The 23,538-nt window shown below is 40.8% G+C and overlaps 1 protein-coding gene across 1 annotated transcript in view; it reads right to left on the reverse strand.

The window, feature by feature from the left end:
- Positions 1-23,538, reverse strand: part of ASH1L (ASH1 like histone lysine methyltransferase) — a 178,780-nt gene that overhangs the window by 149,492 nt on the left and 5,750 nt on the right. The window contains exon 2 of the mRNA XM_077764062.1: positions 2,479-2,996. Coding sequence (XP_077620188.1) covers positions 2,479-2,895 — 417 coding nt within the window. The 5' untranslated portion in view covers positions 2,896-2,996. The remainder of the gene's footprint in view (positions 1-2,478; positions 2,997-23,538) is intronic.

Below are 23,538 nucleotides of genomic sequence, written 5' to 3' on the forward strand. Positions count from 1 at the left end.
GTTATAAGCAGCACTGAAAAAACTCAACTACTTTTGAAGAATCGGGGTAAATGTTTTGGCTGTGTTTGGTAAAGCCTTGTTTTAAAAAATAAATAAAGCAGAGCCCTTCAGCTTCCTTAAGACTACCAAAGTGCCTCCTAATGGTCTATTCTGTCCTTGGCCAAGGATGCTTAATTTTTTTTTTTGGAGTCACAAACTCTCTAAGAAGCTGGTGAGAGCTACGTAAAAAATGCACCCAGACACACACACCCAACACACCCTCCCAGGGATCAAGGGTTGTGAAGTCCTACATTAGGCCATAAAAAGGAAAAGAAAACATTTCCAAGAACCTATCACATGCTAGATAGTTTATATAAAGTCAATTCTTCATATAATCATTTAATCATATAATCATTTATAATCCCGCATTATAAATGAGAAGACCAAGGCTGAGTAAGAGAAATCAAACTGCCTGTGTATAGTTTGTTTTTGTTTTTTTTGATTTTTAACGTTTATTTATTTTTGAGAGACAGAGCATGAGCAAGGGAGGGACAGAGCGAGAGGGAGACACAGAATCCAAAGGACACTCCAGACTCTGAGCTGGCAGCACAGAGCCTGATCCGGGGCTCAAACTCACGGGCCACGAGATCATGACATGAGCCAAAGTCAGAGGCTTAACCGACTGAGCCACCCAGGCGCCCCTGGCTGTGTATAGTTTTTAACCCAGGATTAAAATGTGGTTCTGATTCCACAACCCATGCTCTTTCCATTACTTGTGAAGAACTAATTCAGAGGTTACTAATATGTTCGACATCCTATGCTAAAATAACTTCGAAAAGCAAACACCTACACCTCACTAGCAGTGATACCTTCCCTCGGAAACCACAGACTATGTTCTACTACAAACAAGATATGTGGATATAAACTACCCGTATACTGAGAGTAAACACGCGCTGTGGGTGAAGTCACCTCAGTACAAAACCTCATCATTAGCATGGACTATTAAACAAAACAAAACAAACTATAGAAAGATTACTCAAGACAATCATCCCAGAGGCTTTTACAAGTTAGCTGCACAAGATAAGCTCTAACACAATTTCAAATAAAAGGGCTGGATAAAAATCTTTTTTCAATCAACCTTATAAAAATCCTTGAGGTCAGCAGAAACAGATAACATCTCCATTTCAGAGATGAGAAAAATAAGGCTCAGGATAGGTTAATCAACTTAGCTAAGATTCACCCAGTTCATTTTTTTTTTTCAAGAACTGGTACAATACCCATTACTCCTGCCTTATAATCTTAACTCATTCACAGTTGATTTTGTCAACACAATATCCTAAGTTTCCTTATATGTCTGTGATCTTTGAAGAACAGCAACTATTAAAACTTTCTGGATGCCATAGCAATTTGGAGAAGAACAAAGAGCCTGAATCATTATGGCTTCTGGTAACATGTAGGAAGCACGTGAATTTGATGTTAAGAAATTAACAGTGAAAATCAAGTTATTTCACAGGGTCAGGACTATTCCAAAATTTTAGCCAAAATGGTAAGCCAATTCCTTCTACCTACATCTACTATTTTACTTATGTATGCATATCACTTGAATATGCATGTGGGTATATATATTATAGTGCTGACCGCCTGAAATCAGACACTGCATGAAATGGGTAGAACCTGAGGTCAACACGTGACCTAAAACAAATGTAATATCTTTACGAGACAGAATAAGCAGAATTAAGATAAATTAGTTATTATATTTGGATAGCTAATGGGAAAGGGGACAATTTTTACCACATCAGCTTGCTATTTTAGGAGTGACAGGAACTAATCCTTGTGTTAAAAAATCCATTTTACAAAAGCTTTCAACATGTTAGTGAATTGGATCCATATAACCCTCAAGAGGCAGGCAGTATGGGGGGTGCCTGGGTGGCTTAGTCGGTTAAGCGTCCGACTTTCGCTTAGGTCATGATCTCGCGGTTCGTGGGTTTGTGCCCCGCGTCGGGCTCTGTGCTGACTGCCAGCTCAGAGTCTGGAGCCTGTTTCAGTCTGTGACTCCCTCTCTCTCTGACCCTCCCCTGCTCACGCTGTCTCTCTATCTCCTAGGAAAAAAAAAAAACCATTAAAAAAAAAGAGGCAGGCAGTATGGAAATCATTTAACCACCGAACCTCGATTTCTTCCGTTACTCTGTCTATAGTCACACTGTTAGTAAGCAGGAAGGCAAGATTCAAATCTAGGTTTCCTAGTACAAACCCAATGTCCTTTCCACTAGGCCATGCAGGAGTAACGATGGGGGTGCAGCCAATTCACAACATTTGCCCTACAAATACATAGTTACACTACCATCGACACCCCAACAAGCCTCAAAGTCTATTTTAGTGTAACAGAACAGACTATTTAGTAATAAGAATAGAGGTGACAATCAAACTTCCTGGGGTCAGTATGAGGGCAGAGGAGGCAGGTCTTGCCAGGGACCACATGTGGCTGGGAGGCGGACTCACCCGTTTCGAAGGACAGTGCTCGTTCTTCTCATCAGTCATCTTCCCACTCCGAAGTGCCTTCCTTGGGTGCTTGACGGTGGTCTTTATGGCAGGTCGACATACATAGTTCTCCAAGTTCTTTGGAGGCTTTTTAGTTCTCTTAGCCTGAAGGCCAATTTTCAATTTCAAGTTTCCCTCGGAAAAGTTTGTTTCTTTCACTGAGAACTGTTGCTGTGCATCAGTCAAACCATCCTCTTTGCCTGCCTCACTGTTTCTTTCCCGGTTCCACTTGCGAAGGTCCTCTTCCTCCTTCGTGCTGCTCTCTCGCTCTCCTTCTCTCTTGCTCACTGTGCCAGTGCCGATGGCAGAGGGACTCTTCCTTGAAAATCCTTCCGAGTCAGAACCCAATCCTAACATAGCAGTATTTCTAGGGTCCATCACAAGTGTATGTTATTGCCAAGGAAGCTTATGAAAGGTTTACAGAACTGTGTTCCATAAAAAACAGGGATCTCCAAAACTTGCCACCAGCATCTCTCTCTCTGCAGGACAGACCATAATAAAAATTCATCAGAACAGAGGCAACTATTGATTAACGGGAAAAATGGGTAAAGGGGGAGAGGGACGAGGAGGTCAGGAAGAAGCCCAAATCACAGTTAAGACCAACCAAAATGCAGTACAAAATGCATTTAAAGTAATTTAGTTATAATTTTAAAATTTTAGAATAAGCTTATTACTCCACAGGTACCACACACAGCAGCTGTGCTGCACGTCGTGGGTTGGCCTCAGGGCTCCAGCCTTTTGTAAGAGGCTTCAGGCTTTTCAAAGACTCAGGACTCTTAGGTTGAAATTATCTTTGCTGCTGGTGTACAATTCATTCTAAATTCATTCACTCATTCAAAAATATTTCTGAGCTCCTCTCATGTGCCAGGCATTGTGCAAAAACCTGGAAATACAGTCCTCAAGAGAGCAGATCCAGCTCCTAAATTTACAAGCCTTATACTCTACTGAGAAAGACAAAATTCAACAATTACATAAATGATTTATAACAATCGTTATAAAAACTTTGAAAACCAGATATTTAATTTTATAAGTTTTCCTAATAGCAAATAGTCAGTTGGCATGCCTTAATTCCCCAAATCCATAAAATATTTTTTCCAAATCCATAAAATGTTTTTTTAAATAAAAAAAATAAATGTTTATTTCCTTTGTGAGAGACAGAGAGAGAGCGAGAGACAGAGAGCGAGTGGGGAAGGGGCAGAGAGAGAGAGGGAGACACAAAATCCAAAGCAGTCTCTAGACTCTGTCAGCAGAGAGCCTAACGTGGGGAGAAGCGGGGGGCAGGGGGTCAAATCCACAGACCGTGAGATCATGACCTGAGCCGAAGTCAGGTGCTCAACTGACTGAGCCACCCAGGTCCCCCATAAAATATGTTTAAATCAGCATGCCAAATTATTATTTTACAACAGATGAACACCCTACCTGAGAATCTGAATAGTCTACCCAGGGCAACCCCCTTCTCATAGATAGTAAGCCTCATGGAACCAGATTACCATACAACCAAAAGTCTAATGAACACAAAGCCAAAACAATTCACTATTTTTGAGGATCGATAGACTATATATATAAACACATATCCAAATCCAGATCCAGAATGAGTATCTAAATAAAGAACACCCTATGCCTTAGAACATTCCATTGACGAAGTAGAATATTTCACAGTTTAAATTAGGTACTTAAGACTTTTCTTTCCAACAAGATTAAAAGATTCTCAAGGATGAAGATCACAGAACGATTTCCCAACTCCTACCGGGAATGCAAGTCAAATGCACAGCCCAGTGACTGGGGACACAGCAAGGGTTCAACAGAAGGTGTCAACGATTAATTATTCCTAGTAACAGCAGGGGCAGCACCATTTCAGTACTTAACAAATACAGGCCAACTGACTGGTCTCTTCTGTTTGTTCTTACTGCTCACTCACAGCAGCGGCCTCAAGGGGATCTTCCAGTCAGTTCCCTGGACACCTCCTACAGTCTACCACTTCAGAGGTTAACCCTTCACAAGAGCTTTGAGACCTTCATGATCAGGCTAAAACTATTCAACTTGCTTATCCCTATGATTTAGTCCATTCAGTTTTCCTTACTGTCCCTAACAAGCCATGTTTATTTCTGCTTCTGCACCATGTGCTTGCTTTCCCTCTAGAAGTACAAAGTCCTATCTTTTCCGTGACGAGTTCACAATTCTGAAATTTAACTCAGGATCACAAGCTTTCTCATAAGCTCACTAGTGACAAAACCCGACCAGACCTGATCTGGATCCACTTTGGCCTTAATTACCACAATTTTTGTGAGCAGTCATACATTTCAATGCAGAAGTATTAATGTGCCTGATTAAGGAGCACTGTTCTACACACCACAGTGGAGTAACCCAATCTACAGTCATCTTCCTAAAAGCAAAAAACAAACTTTTGGATGATGGTTTGTGGACTTATGTTCTCACACTTACATTTACGCTTGCACTGACCTGATCCTTCCCTAAATACTTATTATCCATATAGGATCACACTTTGAATAATTCACTTTTTTCCCCTGCTTCACCAGAGTTTCGGTGTAAACTTTACAAGGGCAGGGACCTCTTCTGGCTAGTTCCCCACTATGTCCCCGGCACCTGGAACAGTGCACAGCATCTACCTTAGTACCCAATAAATAGGTGAAGGGATGATGAATTTTAAGGCCCCTGTAGCTTCTAACATAATGTCTGGTACGTAGAAAATGCTTCTCTCTTTTTTTTTAATAGGAATTCCTCTTATAATTATAACAAAAGTCCTATATACAAGTTTGTTCTTATATGTTTATTATATGTATCCCATAGAGGTAGATTTCTATACAGGTACTACAATTTTGAGCACAAGTAGTGGTTCAAAATTATACCTCAAAATTGTATCTTAATCTCTTTTGTCTCTGGGCCATCCAAGCTGGTCTAGGAAAAACAACCACGCTCACTCATCACTTGACACTCCTGAGCACTAACCTCCACTAGTGCCTTGGTGCAGCAGCCTGTTTCCCACACCCTCCATCTCCGACACAACGTCCTCAAGGCCTCCCCACCCTCACGGGCTTTGCGTCCCATCTAATGATGGTAGAAGAAAAGGAAGAAAAGTGCCAGAAGCTCCCACCATACTGCATACCTACCCACTTCCTGTGTCTGCTCCCTTAAGATTCTGCCTTCCCTCCTATCATAATGTACTCCAAGCCCTCCACTTGAGCACAGAATCCCACTCTCACCGCCTTCTCAAGAGCGTTATTCGGGCAACTATCCTTTCTCCTCTGCATCATCTATGCCTCACACTCCTCCTGTGGCCCAAGCCCATCAGGATGAAAACATACTACAATATTTCTCATCTAAGAAATCCACTCTTGACCTCATATCCCCCACCAGCTTCCCATGCCTCTGTTCCCTACAACCCTTTTTCAAAGGGTGGTCCAGACTCCCCGTCTCCAGATCCTCCACTCTTCTCTGCAGTGCCCCAACCATACTCTCACCACTACCTCTCCACAGAAACCGCTGGTCAAGGTCACCAATGTGCTCCACACTGCTAAGTACACTCATCAGTTCTTGGTCCTCTAGCCTACCTATCAACAAAACGTGACTTCTGGGACCCCTCTCTGTATTCAACCTCAGTCTCCTTTGCCAGTTTCTTCTTTTCTCCCTCAACATTAAACACCGGAACACCCCAGGCCATGCTCACTCTTCCCTTCTCTATCTACACCCACCTGCTAAATGACCAAATCTAATCTTTGGTTTTAAATTCCACCTAACACTGTTGATTAACAGATCTTTATTTTTTAGGCGTATTTATTTTGAGAGAGAGAGAGAGAGAGAGAGAGAGAGAGAGAAAACGAACCAAGCAGGCTCCGCATTGACAGTGGGGAGGCTCAAAACCAGGAACCTTAAAACGACTTGAGCCAAAATCAAGAGTCGGACACACAAGCGACTGAGCTACCCAGGTGCCCCAATTCACAAATTTCTATCTCCAGACAGAGGCCAGGTGAGACATCTTCCTCTAACTCCAGACTCATTGATCTAAACACCTACCTGCCACACTGCCTAACAGGCCCTGCAAGCCTAGCATATCTAAAAACAATTCACCTTCACCCTCACGTCCCCTCCATCTGTTCTTTCCAGTCTTCCTCATCTCAAGAAACAGAACTCCAGCTAGAAGTAGACTAAAAATTCCCAATCATCCTTGATTCCTTTTTCTAATGCCCCATGTGACCATTCAGCTGGCAAAGTCTTTTTCACCTTCGAAATACTTGTAGAATCTATTTCTCATTAATTTGACAGCTATCAATCAGATCCAAGTGATAGCCAACCTGGACTATTGCAAAAGTCATTTAATTGGCTCCATCCTTCAGCCCTATGTAACTTTTTACAGTCTTCTCAACTCAGGAGCAGGGTGATCCTTTTAAAGCCTGGTCAGATCATGTCACTCCCCTTTCAACTGCTTCCCAGCTCATTCAAAGTGGAACCAAAGTCCTTACAGGGGTTTAAAGGCCCTGTTTACTCTGCTATACAAAACCCTCTACTTCTCTTCCATCTCTTATCAACCTCTGAACTTAGTTCTGAGAAGGGGGGGACACAGGTCTCCTTCTCCTATTTCTCAAAAAACGAAACAAAAAAACCCACCAAAAAAACCCCAAAAACCCCAACAAACCACACACACACACACACACACACACACACACACACCCCAAAAACAACCAAACTACTCCTATCGCAGGGCCCTTGCATTTGTTATTCTGTCTGATTAAAACACTCTTTCCCGAGATAACTGCATAGTTTGCTCTTTCAAGTATTTCACGTCTTTGCCTAAACGTAACCTCACAGAACAGGTGCTCCCTGACAATCCTCTATTAAACAGAAGAAACACACCACCCTCTTCTAACATTCGGTCCTGTTTTCTGTTTCTCCACCACCCTCCTCACTGTCTGCTGTACAATGCATTTCTTTACTGTTGATGTCTTTCCACTGGAATGTCAGGTCCATCAGGAAACAGATTTTTCTCAGTTTTGTCAGTTTAGTTCAATGTGATGTCCTACACCCAGAACCGTACCTGGTATATAAGAGGTGTTCAATAAACATCTGCATTAACTACATGACTTATATAGGACATATCTTATGGCTTTAATTTGCTCCTTTTCTAGTTCTTTTTCTCACTTCTTTTTTGTTTTTTAAATGTTTATTTATTTTGCAGGTAGGGGAGGGGCAGAGAGACAGGGAGACAGAGGATCCAAAGCAGGCTCCAGGCTCTGAGCTGTCAACGCAGAGCTCAACATGGGGCTCGATCCCACAAACCGTGAGGTCAGGTGAGCTGACACCAAGAGCTGGATACTTATCCAGCTGAGCCACCCAGGCAGCCGTGTTGTTGTTGAAGTCTTGTTTCTTAATTTTTAATACCCATCCTGGGTTTCATGTTACTAGTGAACCTGCCATATAGCTTTTTCGTTACTTATGAAACCAAATCTGTTCTAGAACAAAAGTAATGTATATCAAACAACTATTTTTATATTCACTACTCACAAGTACAAACATTTTAAAATTTACCTACAATTGTTTTTCATAATGAAAGAATTCCAGAAGTCTTAATATAGATTTGTAAATGTGAAGCAGAGTTTCAGTATTTCTTCCAAACGACTCAAAAGCATTTTTCAGCAGCACTTAATTCACTTTTAACACATTCCAGAGAAGGAATGATTCTCTTCATTTTAAAATGGAAAAACTGAATCCAAGTGACACAGTTTATATAGACAGCAGAATATCAATAAACTAAAAAAGAATCTGAAAACACTGATTGCTACGAAAGAGAAATAGTTTCCCTAACTTGATCAAAGAGAAAAGAGAACAGTATACCTAAGGGCATATTTTGTGACTCCATTTAGGCAGTGAGACTGGAAAACATGATTAGCACCTATATACCAAATTTAAGTGTTTCTAATAAAGATAAATCTAAATTCTGAAGATACTTCACAACAAAGAATGCTTTTTATTGGCTAAACATAAACTGCTTGAAAACCAGTCCCTACAGCAGCTACCAGAATGCTGATTTCGAACTTTCGAAGCAGTGTTCTTTGTGAATGATACTCTTTCACAAAGATTTTGGAAAAGTATCTGCACAATCTAGGTTTTCCACCCAGGGGCCTGGATACTGTGTTGTTGCACAGTATACTCTGGATCATACTTCAATGTATTAGTAGAGAAAAGCAGAACTAACAAGGCGGCTAGAACCTCTTCGCTTAAGAGGCAAATGCAACATTCACGTCACATGCTAATTTGGGACTGAAAGTCTGTCTTCAAATCACTGAAATGATCCAGGACAGTCTAGTCCAAATTCAAGGGAAACTAACACTACATCTATAGCATGAAGCTCTTTTGCATAGATCGTTTTAGCTGTGAACAAACTTTTTAGAAGATACTAATTACATTAACAGGATATAAACATTCTATCAACACAAAGTATGATAATCTAACAACATAATAGATACCTATAAATTCACAAATCACATTTCACAGTGATTTATGAATGCCCTGCTGCTATGTAATCTGCAATACGATAATGCCTGGGCAAGCAACACAAATACAAAACATCTTTTTTTTTAATTTTTAAAAAAATGTTTTATTTCTGAGAGTGAGAGAGAGAGAGAGAGAGAGAGGCAGCGTGAGCAGGGGAGGGTCAGAGGGAGAGAGAGATACAGAATCCGAAACAGGCTCCAGGCTCTGAGCTGTCAGCACAGAGTCTGACGCGGGGCTTAAACCCACGAACTGTGAGATTATGACTTGAGCCAAAGTCAGATGCTTAACTGACTGAGCCCCCCAGACGCCCCACAAATACAAAATTTCTAAACAGGAACTAATTAAACTTGTTTTCACCATCACACCTCATTCCCTCTATAAAGTGACGAGTACTATCCACCCACAACTCCCATACTAATCTCACATCCAAGTAACGAACAATGGATCCAATAAATATACACAAATTCATTGTTAATACAGTGCTCTGGTCTGTGAGACCATTGCAGAAAACAATTCAACTATGTTTGGAGACTGTTTTATGTATACCTTGCCTATCATGAGAGTTGGAAGATATACTTTGATAAAACACTATTTAGCAAGGCAACATAAAATTAACTATGCATTTTTTATTTTTTTAAATTTTTTTAAATGTTTTTTTTATTTATTTCTAGGAGAGAGAGAGAGAGAGAGACAGCGTGAGCAGGGGAGGGTCAGAGAGAGAGGGAGTCACAGACTGAAACAGGCTCCAGGCTCTGAGCTGTCAGTCAGCACAGAGCCCGATGCAGGGCTCGAACCCACGAAACGCAAGATCATGACCTAAGCGAAAGTCGGACGCTTAACCGACTAAGCCACCCAGGCGCCCCGAACTATGCATTTTTTAAATACTACAAATACTGAGTCCTTACAGTGTATTCAACATTAGTTACATAAAAAGTACATACCTATAAATTTACTGAGCTCTTAACACGTGAGCAGCTCTGTGCTAATGTGTTATATAGATGATCTCACGTAAGCCTCACCATGAGGTAGTTACTATTATTATTTGCTTTTCAGAGATGAAAAAACAAGTTAATAACCAATAAAAGGTTGAGCCCAGGTCTGTCTGGCTCCTCTTAAATATTTATTCCTGCCTTTACTACCCTCTTTCTGCTACATCTGGTATGCCTGCTGTGTGACACTCCCTCTTGCTGTCCATGATCGCACGTTCCAGTGGCTTAAACTACCTCTGTAACCATCATATCACTTCCTTCATGGATTCATCAATCTTAATCTATCCCTTCATTCAATAAATATTCAGAGAACCTCAAAATATGTTTTGTGAATTGTGACAGCCACTGTACATAGGGTTATAAGGAATACAATATGGTCTTAGGTCTCATGAACTTTACATTTTTAGAGGGGGAGGCAGATAAGTGACTAATTATTTAAATATGCAATTACAACTCATAATAAATGTGAAGGTACTAACTTTGTGAGCTAGTATATCAAGGAAACTTGCAGGGACAGGGAATATATGTTAGAAAAACAGTTATCTTTAAGCTGAGACCCAATCTATTTGCCTGAAATAGCCAGGCAAAATGTGGAGGTAAGTATGTTCCCAAATTAGATAACAGTATGTGTAAAAAAAAAAATCCCCCAGATTTGCAAAGATTAACAGCAGATAAACTAAAGGACAAGACAGCACAAAACAAAAATGGGAAGATAAATGAAAATAGCTTGCGAAGAGCCTTGTTGGGCTATATTAAGGATTTAGAAACCAAAAAGAAACTCTAAGCAGGAGCATAGCAAGATAAAATTTACATTTTAAGAAAACCTCTCTGCCTGCTATGGAAGGATGATTAGAAAAACAGCAAAAGTTGATTCTGGAACACCAGTTATCAGGGAGGTAGCACTGGAAATTAAAAAAAAAGGATGCACTGACAGATGCTGCAGGGGTGTTACCTGATCTGACTCGTCCACGAGACGCAGGAACACGGGGACGTCCCACACGAACACCACAAGCCCGTCGTGGGCAGGAACGGGGACAGCAGCGCAAAGAACACAAGCCCTGCCCGCAGGGGGTTGACAATGCAGCAGCCGTGTGCCCAGGGGGACAGAAAGAGGAGCAGGTTCCCAGACCAGGCCAGGCCGACAGCCCTGACCACTGTGACAGGGCACACACAGAGCGCGTGCGGGGACAACGCCATGTGCATACATGATGGAGATTCAGAATTTGTTCTGTAACTTGGGAAGAAAGGTAATTTATCTTAACTCTCTCTAAAATGTAAGAATACCTTTTCTTTCTTTTTAGGTAAGTCCATTTATCTGAAATTACCACATTAGCTTAAAATAAGTTAAGTCTAGTTTGTCTCCTCTGTGATGAACTTTTGTCTTCTCTGTGGTCTTTATCAAACGTACTTAGAGACTACAATCTCTGTTCTATTTCTCAACAGTAAAAAAACACATAAAAATTAACTACACAAGATTTTTAAAAATTCCAGCATGTTACGGATCTGTCGCCTGGCTTTCATGCTCTTAAAACTCTCACAGCCGACCAGCCTACTTCTCAGGACCTCACACCAGCCAGGTGAGCACAGAGCCAGCAGTGCTCGAGTCAGAAGCGTGGCAGTCATCCCTGACTCCTCTCGCTCTCCTCCTCCCAGCATCAAGCTGCCACCAAAACAGTCAGTTCCACATAAAGTTTGATCATACCCGCTTCTGAGGCCACTGCCACTGTCATCCAAAACAGCAGATCTGACACAGAACAGAGCAGCTTTCCACCTTCTCTGCATACTCCACCTTATTCTCCCCCATCCCTCCTCGAAAATGCAGCCAGAAATACAACTTTTTAGAAATTTTTATTTATTTGGGGGCACCTGGGTGACTCAGTTGGTTGTGCATCTGATTTTGATTCAGGTCATGATCTCACGGCTTGGGGATTTGAGCCCTGTGTCGGGCTCTGTGCTGACAGCTCAGAGCCTGGAGCTGCTTCAGATTCTGTGTCTCTCTCTCTCTGACCCTCTCATGCTAACACTCTGTCTCTCTCTCTCAAAAAGAAACACTAAAAAATTTTTTTAAATTTTAATACATTTTTGAGAGAGTGTGTGTACACGTGTACATACATGCACACGCGCACGTGCACGTGGTGGAAGCACAGAGGGCAAAGGAGAGGGAGAGAATCCCAACACAGGGCTCGATCCCGTGAATCATGAGATCATGACTTGAGCCAAAATCAAGAGTCAGATGCTCAACTGACTGAGCCACCCAGGCGCCCCCAGAAATATGATTTAAAAGTAATCTATGTCATTTCTCTGCTAGACCAAGGGAGATCTCCTTGTTAAGCGCTCACGTAGCATACTGTAAGTCTCTTAACACTTATCATCCTAGTAAGTGATATGCTTTTCTGTGCTAAGTTATATGCATAATACCCATATTTTCCACTACAGCATCCGTTCCATGAGAATAGGGATCCTGCCTTAGTCCCTGCAATATCCTAGTAAGGTACCTGTAACAGAAAAGGTATTCAGTAAATGCCTACTGACTAAGCAAACACACATATTGCTATGCTTTAAGTTACATACATAGGCAATGACTAAAAGACAACAGAGTGAAAATGAAAATATTAAAGAATTGCCATTTTTCCTTAATGTCATATAATCCTATACTGTTACTACGATTTAAAAACTAAACACTGTATGTCACCATATAATTTGCTCTTCAGAAGTAAACGGGTAAGCAGTGTACTAACTGGTTCAAGATGTTTTATACTGAATCACTGATACTACATAAATCACTGAAATCACAAAAAGCTAGAACATCTTCATAAAGATAAAATTTGAATTATGTTCCTAAATAATTTATACACCATTAACACTTACGAGTTAGTTAAAGCTTTTTATACTCAACTACAGAACATTTCATTTAAAAGAGTGACAATCAACAATAATTCCTAACTTTCAAAGTACTAACCACCAAAAAATCTAGTTATTTCCACATTTATGTATTGTATATATTTCTTAAATTTTAAGATGCCAGGATTTAAAAGGGCTTTATGAGTCATGGACCACATTTTCAGGAGAAAAATGTTTTAACCATTACCACATTAAATATAATAATCAATTGTGTTATTTCCTAATTTTGGTAACATTAGACTGAGAGAAAAGAAATGTGTCTTATGAACAAAAAAATACTATATTATACCAACAAACTAATTCTAGAAAGTCAAACCAGGAAAGTAAAATAGGAGACATAAATTACAATTAGTTAGCCACAAGGGGAAAATACACACCGAAAGCATCCCCAAATCTAAGTCCTGGAAAAAAAATTATACTCACTAGCACACAGATAATCAAATCAAACTTTGCTTAGCTCTTCCTGAGAAGTCAAGTTAACACGGCTCAATTATGTAACCTCAACCCTGTGTTTTAAAAAAGGTGGGGTGCCTGGCTGGCTCCATCGGTGGGGCACGCAACTCTTGATCTCAGGGTTGTAGGATCAGAGATAACTTAAAAATAAATTTTTTTTTTTTAATATTTATTCATTTTTGAGAGACAGAGTGTGAGTGGGGGAGGCGCAGGGAGAGAGGGAGACACAGAATCTGAAGCAGGCTCCAGGCTCCAGGCTGTGAGCAGAGCCCAATGCAGGGCTCAAACCCATGAACCGTGAGGTCATGACCTGAGCTGAAGTCAGATGCTTAACCAACTGAGCCACCCAGGCTCGCCAAGAAATAAAATCTTTTAAAAAAGGTGGGATGGGGCTGTGGCTGCAAGGAATACAGAGGGATGTTGTGTTTATCATTCGAGAGAATTCTAAAACGGCAAGTGGGGGGGAGTAAAAGTTACACCAGATCTTCCCATAAATGAATCATTACGTTTGACAAGGGTTAGGGACTGTGAACTCAGGCCAATGCATGTGGTTTTACATTAAACAAAAGAGTCACTTCAAAAGGGTGCCATTCATATTGTAAATATCTTCCATTTGTTTTTCATAAAAATTTTCTTTGGAGAAAGGAGTAGGAATGTAAAATGGTGCAGACACTTTGGGAAACAGTCTGGCAGTTCTTCAAAAGGTTAAACAGAGTTACCACATGGGCCAGCAAGTTCATTCTAGGTATATATCCAAGAGAAATGGAATCATATGTCCACACAAAAACTTGTACACAATGTTCATGGCAATACTATGCATACAATGGAACGTCATTCATCCGTGAAAAGAAGGAAGTGCGGGTACACCCTGCGATGCAGAAGAACCCTGGAACATTACGCTAAATGACAGAAGCCAGTTCCAAAAGACAAGTTATATGATTCCCTTTATGTGGAGTGTGCAAAGAAATGCAAATTCATAAAGAAAGTAAATTAATGGTTACCTAGGGATAGGGGAAAAAAATGAATGTCTGGGATGGAGTGACCGCTAATGGGCACCACGATCAAATTTTCTAAAATCAGGTAGTGGTAATGGTTGTATAACTATGTGAAAATACCAAGAACCACTGAATTGTACACTTTAGTGAATTATAGTGAACATGAAATATATCCCAATAAAGCCATTTTAAGTTTTTCTGGCAGATCAAAATAAGGTATCTCAAGGAAGAGGTTCCTTTCCTATTTTGCATAAAAATCAAATACGGGCTAGCGGCAATCCTGTAAAAACTTTCCTCAATCAACAGCTTTCAACATGGCAACAAACTGATTTATCTGACATATGTTGCTACATGTTGACCTAACTGGCTATTCATATGCAGAAAACAAAGTTAGACCCACTCTTGATGTTATACAGAAAAATAATTTCTTCATGGGTTTAATAGCTATATGAAAAATAAAAGTACCTGAAGGATACTGGTGAATATTTCTATAGCCTATGGTAGAGAACCTTTTTTGGTTTTTTTTTAAGTTTATTTATTTTGAAAAAGAGAGAGTGCGCCCATGCATACGGGAGGGCAGAGAGGGAGAGAGACTCCCAGGCAGCCTCCGCACTGACAGTGCAAGCCCAATGCAGGGCTCCAGCTCACAAACCAAGAGTCAGACGCTTAACTGACTGAGCCACCCAGGCGCCCCGGCAGAGACACTTTCTTGAGCAATTCAATGAAGCTACTAAGGAAAATACTGACAGATCCGATTATATAAAAACATTATAGTCAGTATGTAAGAGTTACTCTACAAACTTGTAAATAAGAAACGATACACAAGAGACATGCAGAAGTAATCACAGAAAAGATGGAAATAATCAAGTAGAAACAAAATGAGGTACCACATCACTAGTAGTTACGGAGGTGTGAATTAAAACAGGATATTTTTCACTTCTCAGTTCGGTTGAAATTTAATTTTTTTTAATGTTTATTTTTGTGAGAGAGAGAGAGAGCGCAGGGGAGGGGCAGAGAGAGAGGTAGACACAGAATCTGAAGCAGGTCCCAGGCTCTGAGCTGTCAGCACAGAGCCTGATGCAGGGCTCGAACTCAAGAATCGATCTGTGAGATCATGACCTGAGCTGAAGTAGGATGCTCAATGACTGAGCCCCCAGATGCCCCAAGTTTGGCTGAAATTTACAACACTGATAACTAATACCAGAAAGTAAACAGGAAAATTCACACTAGCGGCCACCGTCATTTTGGAAAGCGGCATTGATAGTGTCCAAGACAATTTTAAATTTTACATACTCTTGGACTTCAATAGCAATTCTACTTTTGAGACTCTATCATAGGAAAACAAATGCACTAATAACTGATTTTTTACAGCACTGCTTAATGTGGCCACAAAAAAAGTTATACATATATATGTACATATATATGTATACACACTCACCCACACACATAAGTATAGAACCTTGTCTGCTATTTTTAAGCAGAAGTGCAAGCATGATCTTGTATTTGTAAAGAGTAGGAAAAAATCCTATGTATTTGTACGCGTACAGAAATAAGTATGCATGATTATACACCAACTGACAGCATTGATTACTTTAGGGGGAAATGTCTGAAAAAATAAAATAAAATTATATATATTTTCTATTCAACTACTACAAAATTTCTATTAGTTTTAATTAAACAAAAATCCAAAAAAAAAAAAATATTTTAAAAGAGAGGAAATACGCATAGCTCCCTTACACACACAGCTCTCCGAGTCCTGTTGTTTTGTTCACATCTACACAACTGAGCAAACTGACCCGAGTAACTGTGGGCACATTTTCTAACCCATTACTCTACTACTGACTAGTTATTGTCTTAAAACACTCCTCTCCTCTGTTTCCATTCAATAGACTACCACTCACTACACACATCTTTACCTTTTTATTATTTTACTGTGGTGAGAACACTCAGCGTGAGATTTACCCTCTTAAATGCCGAAGTGCACACTACTGGCGACCACAGCACAATGCTGTGCAGCCCAGCACATCTCCAGAGCGTATTCACCTTGCTTGCTGGAAACTTCTTAAGTGCTGATAAGGAACGCTCCATCTCCCCCACTCCTGACTATATTCCTCCTCAGACTGCAACACCATCCCTTCTTTTTTAAGGGACCAAAAAAAAAAAAAGGTAAATAGGACTTTATAAAAAATACGAACTTCCGTTCATCAAAGGCGGCCCCAGGAGAGCGAGCAGGCAAGGCCCGGGCGGGGCGGCACCACCTGCGGAGCGCACACGGCAGCGAGGACCGCGCTGAGAACGCGCACTCGGAGGGCGCTTCACAAGCAAGGTGTCCCAACATGCAGCCAGCGCTACGGGGTGCTCAGCCTCACCACTCGTCAGGGAAATGCACATCAGTAAATACCACAAAATACTATCAGCCGCTAGACTGGCTGGAATTAAGAAGAAGAACACCGAATGCTGGCGAGGATGGGAACAGCTGGAACAGGGAGACGCTACCGGTAGAGCCGTAAGTCACACAATCAATGGGGACAGCCGGCAGCGTTTTCCGAAGGTCACAACATGCCTGCCCTGTGGCCCAGCGATTCTACTCCTAGGTACCTGCCGAAGAGAAATGAGGGCATACTGTTCCCCGGAAGGGGGGATGTGGCCAGGTGAGGCTTCACAGCATCAAGCTGACTTTGTCTCTGAAGATGGGTAGGTGCGCTCTACGCAGCCCGGCACGGGGAGGACCGTGGAAGTCACGGAAGCAGAAATGCACTGAGCGGGGGATGCGGGCAGTTCCCAGCAGCTGAAGCACAAGCGTGAGGGCCTCCGTCAGACACAAAGGTGAAGCGCTAGACAGGGTCCTGAAGAAAGCGCTACATCGTCTGTTCTGCCAAGGGACACGGTCAGGTTTGGACACAGAAATTACATCGAGAGGTGTGTGGGATGTAGCCAGGGAAGCTAGGTAACTGCAGCCAGGAAGCCAATCAGGGAGGCACACAAATAGATAACTATCACTTTGCTGCCATTTTACCCATTTTGAAGAATAATTTTCTTAAACCCAGCCTGACATTCTAACATTAACTGATGACTCTCCAGAAATTACTGTATTACCAAAATGCTAAAGGGGAAACAAAGGTGGACAGATGACAGTCTAGCAATGATGTAATTAAACCACACTCTAACCTCCACCGTCCCTACATGAGTTTATTTCTGCTTTCAGGAGCAATCTCTGTTGAAAAACAGATAATAATGCAACTGTCACTCTATAACATTCATAATTAACAGGCTTATAAAATAAGGGATGGTGGCCCAGAACTAAAATAACCTGTCTACTCCCAACAATTATACAGCAAAAAAATTTATGTGTATAAGTGTATGCTGTGGGAAAGGATACAAAGATTTCATTATATTCTTAATGGGGCCTTAGGTACTACCACCATCAAATGAGAGTTATGATCCTGTTTTTGAGCCCAGCTTCTAAGATAAGGTACAGAATGGATGCCCATGAAACTAGGAAATGGCCACATTTAACCATTTAAACGATAAGCTTCAGTGAATCGTTTCCAGATTCTGTGGAACAGATTCATCGAGAAATATTTTTCCAGGTTTATTTGAATCCCAAATCATATTACCATCTTAAATATTTCAGTTCTACTTAAGAAGATCACCTCTCAAATACCTGGACATTTTTGGTAGTTTTTTTTTTTTAATGTTTATTTATTTTGAGAGAGCATATGCAGAAGAGGGAGAGGAACAGAGGAGGCAAGAGAGAATCCTAAGCAGGCTCCACACTGTCAGCACAGAGCCCAACATGGGGCTTAATCTCAAGAACAGTGAGATCATGACCTGAGCCAAATCAAAAGTCAGACACTTAACCGATGGTGAGTGAGTCACCCAGACACCCTGGTAGTGTTTTTGCATGGACACTATTTACCTAGAAGAGAAATGGCTCTGTAATACACACAACTGATGATTCTGACTTTGACGTGGGAAAAAGAAATTATACATGATGGACTCTTAATGCTCTGGTGATTTCTATAAAACTGCAACAAGATGTCAGATAAACTCTGGGGAATCCATTATTAGAAATGTTTCTCCCCTCAACATTCTGGAATTAATTTCTCTTCCTGGACTGACAAAGTCCAAAAATACTGGCCTTTCAAGCATAGTGACAACTCAACAGATAGGCTCTACATTTTCCTAAAGGTAGAAGGGGATTGGCAAGTATGAAGTCATATCCTTAAGTAGGAGAGTGTCCATTTCATGCAGTAGCTAAGAGGAATTCTGATAGAGTCTTAAATCAACAACACAAAATCACCTACATGCTGTGACTGCCTTTATCTATAATTTCTGTTACTTTCCATTTCTGACACCTCAAATACATTTAAATAGATCTCTACCCAAACCCAGAAGATGTCCCCAAATATGTAGCAAATCAACCTAAACAATATTAAACCCCTCAATATACACGCATTCCAGGGTACTAGATGTATCGACTCAGTGAGGTCCACAGACGAAAGCCCGCCTTCTCTAAAGGGAGGGTTAGCAGTGCTCATGGACAGGCCACATAAGAAAACAGGAGCAGCTTGATCTCACCCTAAATTTTCAAAGCTACAAATTGTTATCATGTGAATGGTTAAGAAGTTTCCGGTCTTTTTTTTTTTTTTAAAGTTTATTTACTTATTTTGAGAGAGACAGAGAAAGTGAGCAGGGAAGGGGCATAGAGAGAGGGAGAGAAAGAGAATCCCAAGCAGGCTCCAAGCTGTCAGCACAGAGCCCAATGTAGGGCTCAAATTCACCAACTGTGAGATCATGACCTGCGTCGAAACCAGCTGCACTACCAAGAAGCCCCTTCAAGTCACCTCTGCATCCAACACAGGGCTTGGACCCAAGACCCCAAGGATCGAGAGTGAGCCAAGCCAGGTGCCCCCAAACTTCATCATTTCATAAATTTGTATTTGTTTTACTCTGTGTTGACTTCCACAATGGATACCTAGGAAGGTAATGACCATTTTGGCCATCTTTTCAGAGTAATCTAGTAAAAACAGCACTATGGTTTTAAGTTTCATGTGAGTATTCTGATCTCCACAACACAATCCAAGAGCTAATTAACAGAAGAAAAATAAATTTGTTCATTAGCCTTTTTATTTTTGTAAGTCTTTACTAGTTAGCACTTGCTAGGTTTTTTTAAGAAAGTATTACTCCTAAAATTATCAAATGATTCTTTCAGCCCTGGCATTGCTGATTAAATGCCTCTAAGTGTCAAGAATACCCCACAATTCACCTCAAGAACCTTATCTCTTCACTACTTACACTCACTCTCTAGGTAATCTCAGCCAAGTCCCATGGTTCTAAACAGAACCTCTATACTGATCAGCTACCAACTATGTATCTGCCACAATCCTGAGACGTATATATCAAATTGCTTACTCAGTATCTCAACTTGAAACATTTCATAGAAAACGCAAAGTCAGTATGTCCAAGCCGGACTTGTAGTTTCCGTCCGAGCTCCCACAACGTCCGAGCTCCCACAACGGGCCTTAATCCACTCCGCACACTTCTGCAATCAGCACCCAGCAGGGAGGCTATCACCGCAGTCAATCCTAGCTGCTCTTTTACTCAGACCTCACAGCCAATCCAAGTTTTCATTCCCCAACTTTAAAAATATATCTCAAATCCAGCAGCACCAGGGTGGCTCAGATCATGATCTCACAGTTCGTGGGTTTCAGCCCCGCGTCTAACTCTGTGCTGACAGCTCAGAGCCTGGAGCTGCTTCAGATTCTGTGTCTGGCTCTCTCTCTGCCCCTCCCTTCCTTGTGCTCTCTCTCTCCCCTGCTCATGCACTGTCTCTCTCTCAAAAATAAATAAACATTAAAAAATTAAAGAAAGGGCTAGAACAGTGTAAACAAGGTGGGGATGAATGATAGGAAATAGGTAGAAGAGGTAGCCAGGGGCTATATAATGCAGAGACTTAAAAAACTTGATCAAGTAGGTAGGCTTTATTCTACATTTGATAGCAACCTGCTGGGAGGTTTTGAGCAGGGAGGTAACTTGATCTAATATATACACTTTGAAAGGCAAGAGTGATGTAACCCGGGTGACCAGTTAAGCCATTGTGATATTTGAGGTAAGAGATGATTGTGAGTTGAACTTAGGGTATTATCAGGGAGATAGATTTGGGATTTTCTTTTAACTTTTTTTTTTTTAATGTTTATTTTTGAGAGAGAAAGAGACAGAGTGTGACCAGGGGAGGGGCAAAGTCAGATGCTTAACTGACTGAGCCACCCAGGCTCCCCTCTTCTTTTTTTTGTTTTTGTTTTGTTTAACGTTATTTACTTATTTTTGAGAGAGCCCAAGCAGGAGAGCGGGAGAGAGAGAGAAGGGGACAGAGGATCTGAAGCGGGCTCTGCACCGACTACAGGGGAGCCCGACGTGGGGCTCGAACTCACAAACCATGAGATCTTGACCAGAGCTGAAGTTGGGCACTCAACTGAGCGCCTCAGGGTCCCCTAGCCCTCTAGTTCTTAAACACACTGAACACAATACTGCCTCAGGGCTTATGCTCGTGCCCCAGACCAGCTGCATGGGGTGCTCCACACCACGCAGGTCTCAAGTAGCACTGCCTCAAAGGACTTCCCCAACCACCCACATGCCCTTTCTTGGTTTACATTTTCCTTTACAACACCTAACCTGGAAATCCTGTAACATCGTATCCATTTGTTTAACATCTATCTTACTAGAAAGTGAGCACCATGAAAGCAATTTTTTTTTAAGTATTCTCTAGACCCAACGTGTGGCTTGAACTCAAGACCCCAAGATCAAGAGTCAAATGCTCTACAACTGAAGCAACAAGCTGTCCCTGAAAGCAGTGACTTTTACTTTTATTTGCTGCTGTATTCTCCGGGCTTAGAGTAGTACTTCATAGACTGGAAGTATACAATTAATACTTATAGAATGAAAGAATACCTATTTTTTTCTGTTAGAAATGATGGTTTCAGTTTTCATTGGACTCTGAACAAAAAAACTTAATCCACTGATACCCCATAGGACTAACTGTCCAATGGACTGCTTGGATAAAACAGACACACAATAAGGATCCTCAAGAGAAAGAGATTTTTCTCCTAGATCTGACTTGCTGTGGCATAAAACTGATCACACCCCAAGACATGCTTCCAGAAATCTCCACTATACCTTGCTTGAGCCATGTGTAATTACAATGGGAGCAGCACATATTATAGCAGTACTGACTTTGTTCTGGAAAAAGAAAATGAAATTGCCCAAGGACCTTATTTTGTTCATTCATCACCATATCCTAATGCCAGGTACACAACAGCACTCACTAAACATACACTGGTCCTATTTCTAAATGAAATGAGGTGGTTCTGCTGTAGAAGGAGACACTGGTCTCCTAAAAATCAAAGGCAGTCTGGTCAGCTTTGAGAAGAGAACTGTCCTAACTAAACCAAATTCAATTCAAAGACTGAAGGTTCTCAGCCCCCAAAACTTCACACTTCAGTGAAGATATATTCCTGTGCACTTTGGAGACGAATCCTTGATTTGGTAAGAAGAAGCCAAACAAAAAAGCCTAGTCTGGGGGGGGTGCCTGGATGGCTCAGTTGGTAGAGCATGCGACTCTTGATCTTGGGATTCAACATGGGATGGAGATTACTTACAAAATCTTAAAAAAAGCCTAGTCTGGAGTTAAGTGGGAAAATATAAAAGTAGAAATCATGTTAGGAAAATAAGGTAAATTGAGAATTAGAAAAAAACATGTATACATGTAAGGAAATTGTTTAATATACTTTCAAAAATGTGTTTTGCATAGTCTTACCTCCTATAGGCATATATATAAAGGAGGTCATTTTTTTGCCAAAAAAATTACTCTTTCCAGGAAATAAATAAGAGAAATTAATACTAATAACATATCTATATTATGCACTTGCTGTACGGCATATATTATGCTAAGCACTTTATACGTATTACCTAGTACAATCTTTTAGCAATTGTATGTTATAAGTATTATGTCATCCTACAGTCAAGAAAACAAAGGACTAGACTGGAAGTGCTTGCTACAGATTACACGGTAAATAGCAAAACTGGGATCTGAGCCTAGTCAATCTCATTTCTAAGACCACGATCTTAATCACTATTTGGGATTTTCAACAAATTGGGGGGAAATATACCCATATGGAGGCTGGAAGATTTGTTCATTATTAAGAAAAGCAATTATATAATTTTTTTATTTGGCTGGACATATAATCAACGCTTGATTAGCTAAATGCTGAAGGAGTGGAGTATATTCTAGTAGAAGTTTCTGAGTAACTAAAACATAAATAATTATTTCCTTGATTTTAATCTTCGTTAGAAATTAACAGTAACAGTATAGAAGCATTTTGTCTAGGCAGAGGGCATGGAACATAACTCATCATTATTTTGTGGATGACCTCTTAGTACAAAACCCAACCTAACATAGTACTGAAGACACAGAAGTCATAAGAGACTAGGTAGAAAGTACACTGATCCAAATTACAGTCCCCTGAACTCATTCTGCTATGTTATTTTCATTTGCACACCTTTGCAGCTATCTTCCCTACTAAGAGCACCCCCTCTAAGCCTTACTGAATAACTCATATTTATCCTTTAAGACTTGGCTCTTCCCTCTTGCAGGAAGCTATCCTTAATCTTTCCTTTCCCTCCACAGATTTAGTAACTTTCTCCCTTCTCTACCTGGGAGAAATGTGTTACACTGCGTATCTTAATATGTTTGTTAACACGATGTTGCTCTTACTAGATTCACTACTTTTAGGCAGAAAAAAAAAGTCTTCTCTCCTCCCAACACCAAAGTACAGAAATGGAAATGAAATAAGCACTGGAAAAACGTTTGTTGAATGATGAATGAACAGAAAGAATACTCATTAACAGAATTAAACCTTGACTTTATCTACACTTTTGTATTTTTTTCCCTTGAACACACACACAAAATTAACTTAAATCTCTCCCTTTTGGGGCACCTGGGTGGCTCAATTAGCTAAACATCCAACTTTTGATTTCGGCTCAGGTCATGATCTCACGGTTCATGCGTTCAAGCCCCAGATTGGGCTCTGTGCTGGTGGTGCAGAGCTTGCTTAGGATTCTCTCTCTCTCTCTCCCTCTCAAAACAAGTAAATAAACTTAAAAAATCTCTCCCTGTA

This window comes from Crocuta crocuta, unplaced genomic scaffold (genome assembly GCF_008692635.1).
Source record: "Crocuta crocuta isolate KB4526 unplaced genomic scaffold, BGI_CrCroc_1.0 scaffold528, whole genome shotgun sequence".
NCBI lineage: Eukaryota > Metazoa > Chordata > Mammalia > Carnivora > Hyaenidae > Crocuta > Crocuta crocuta.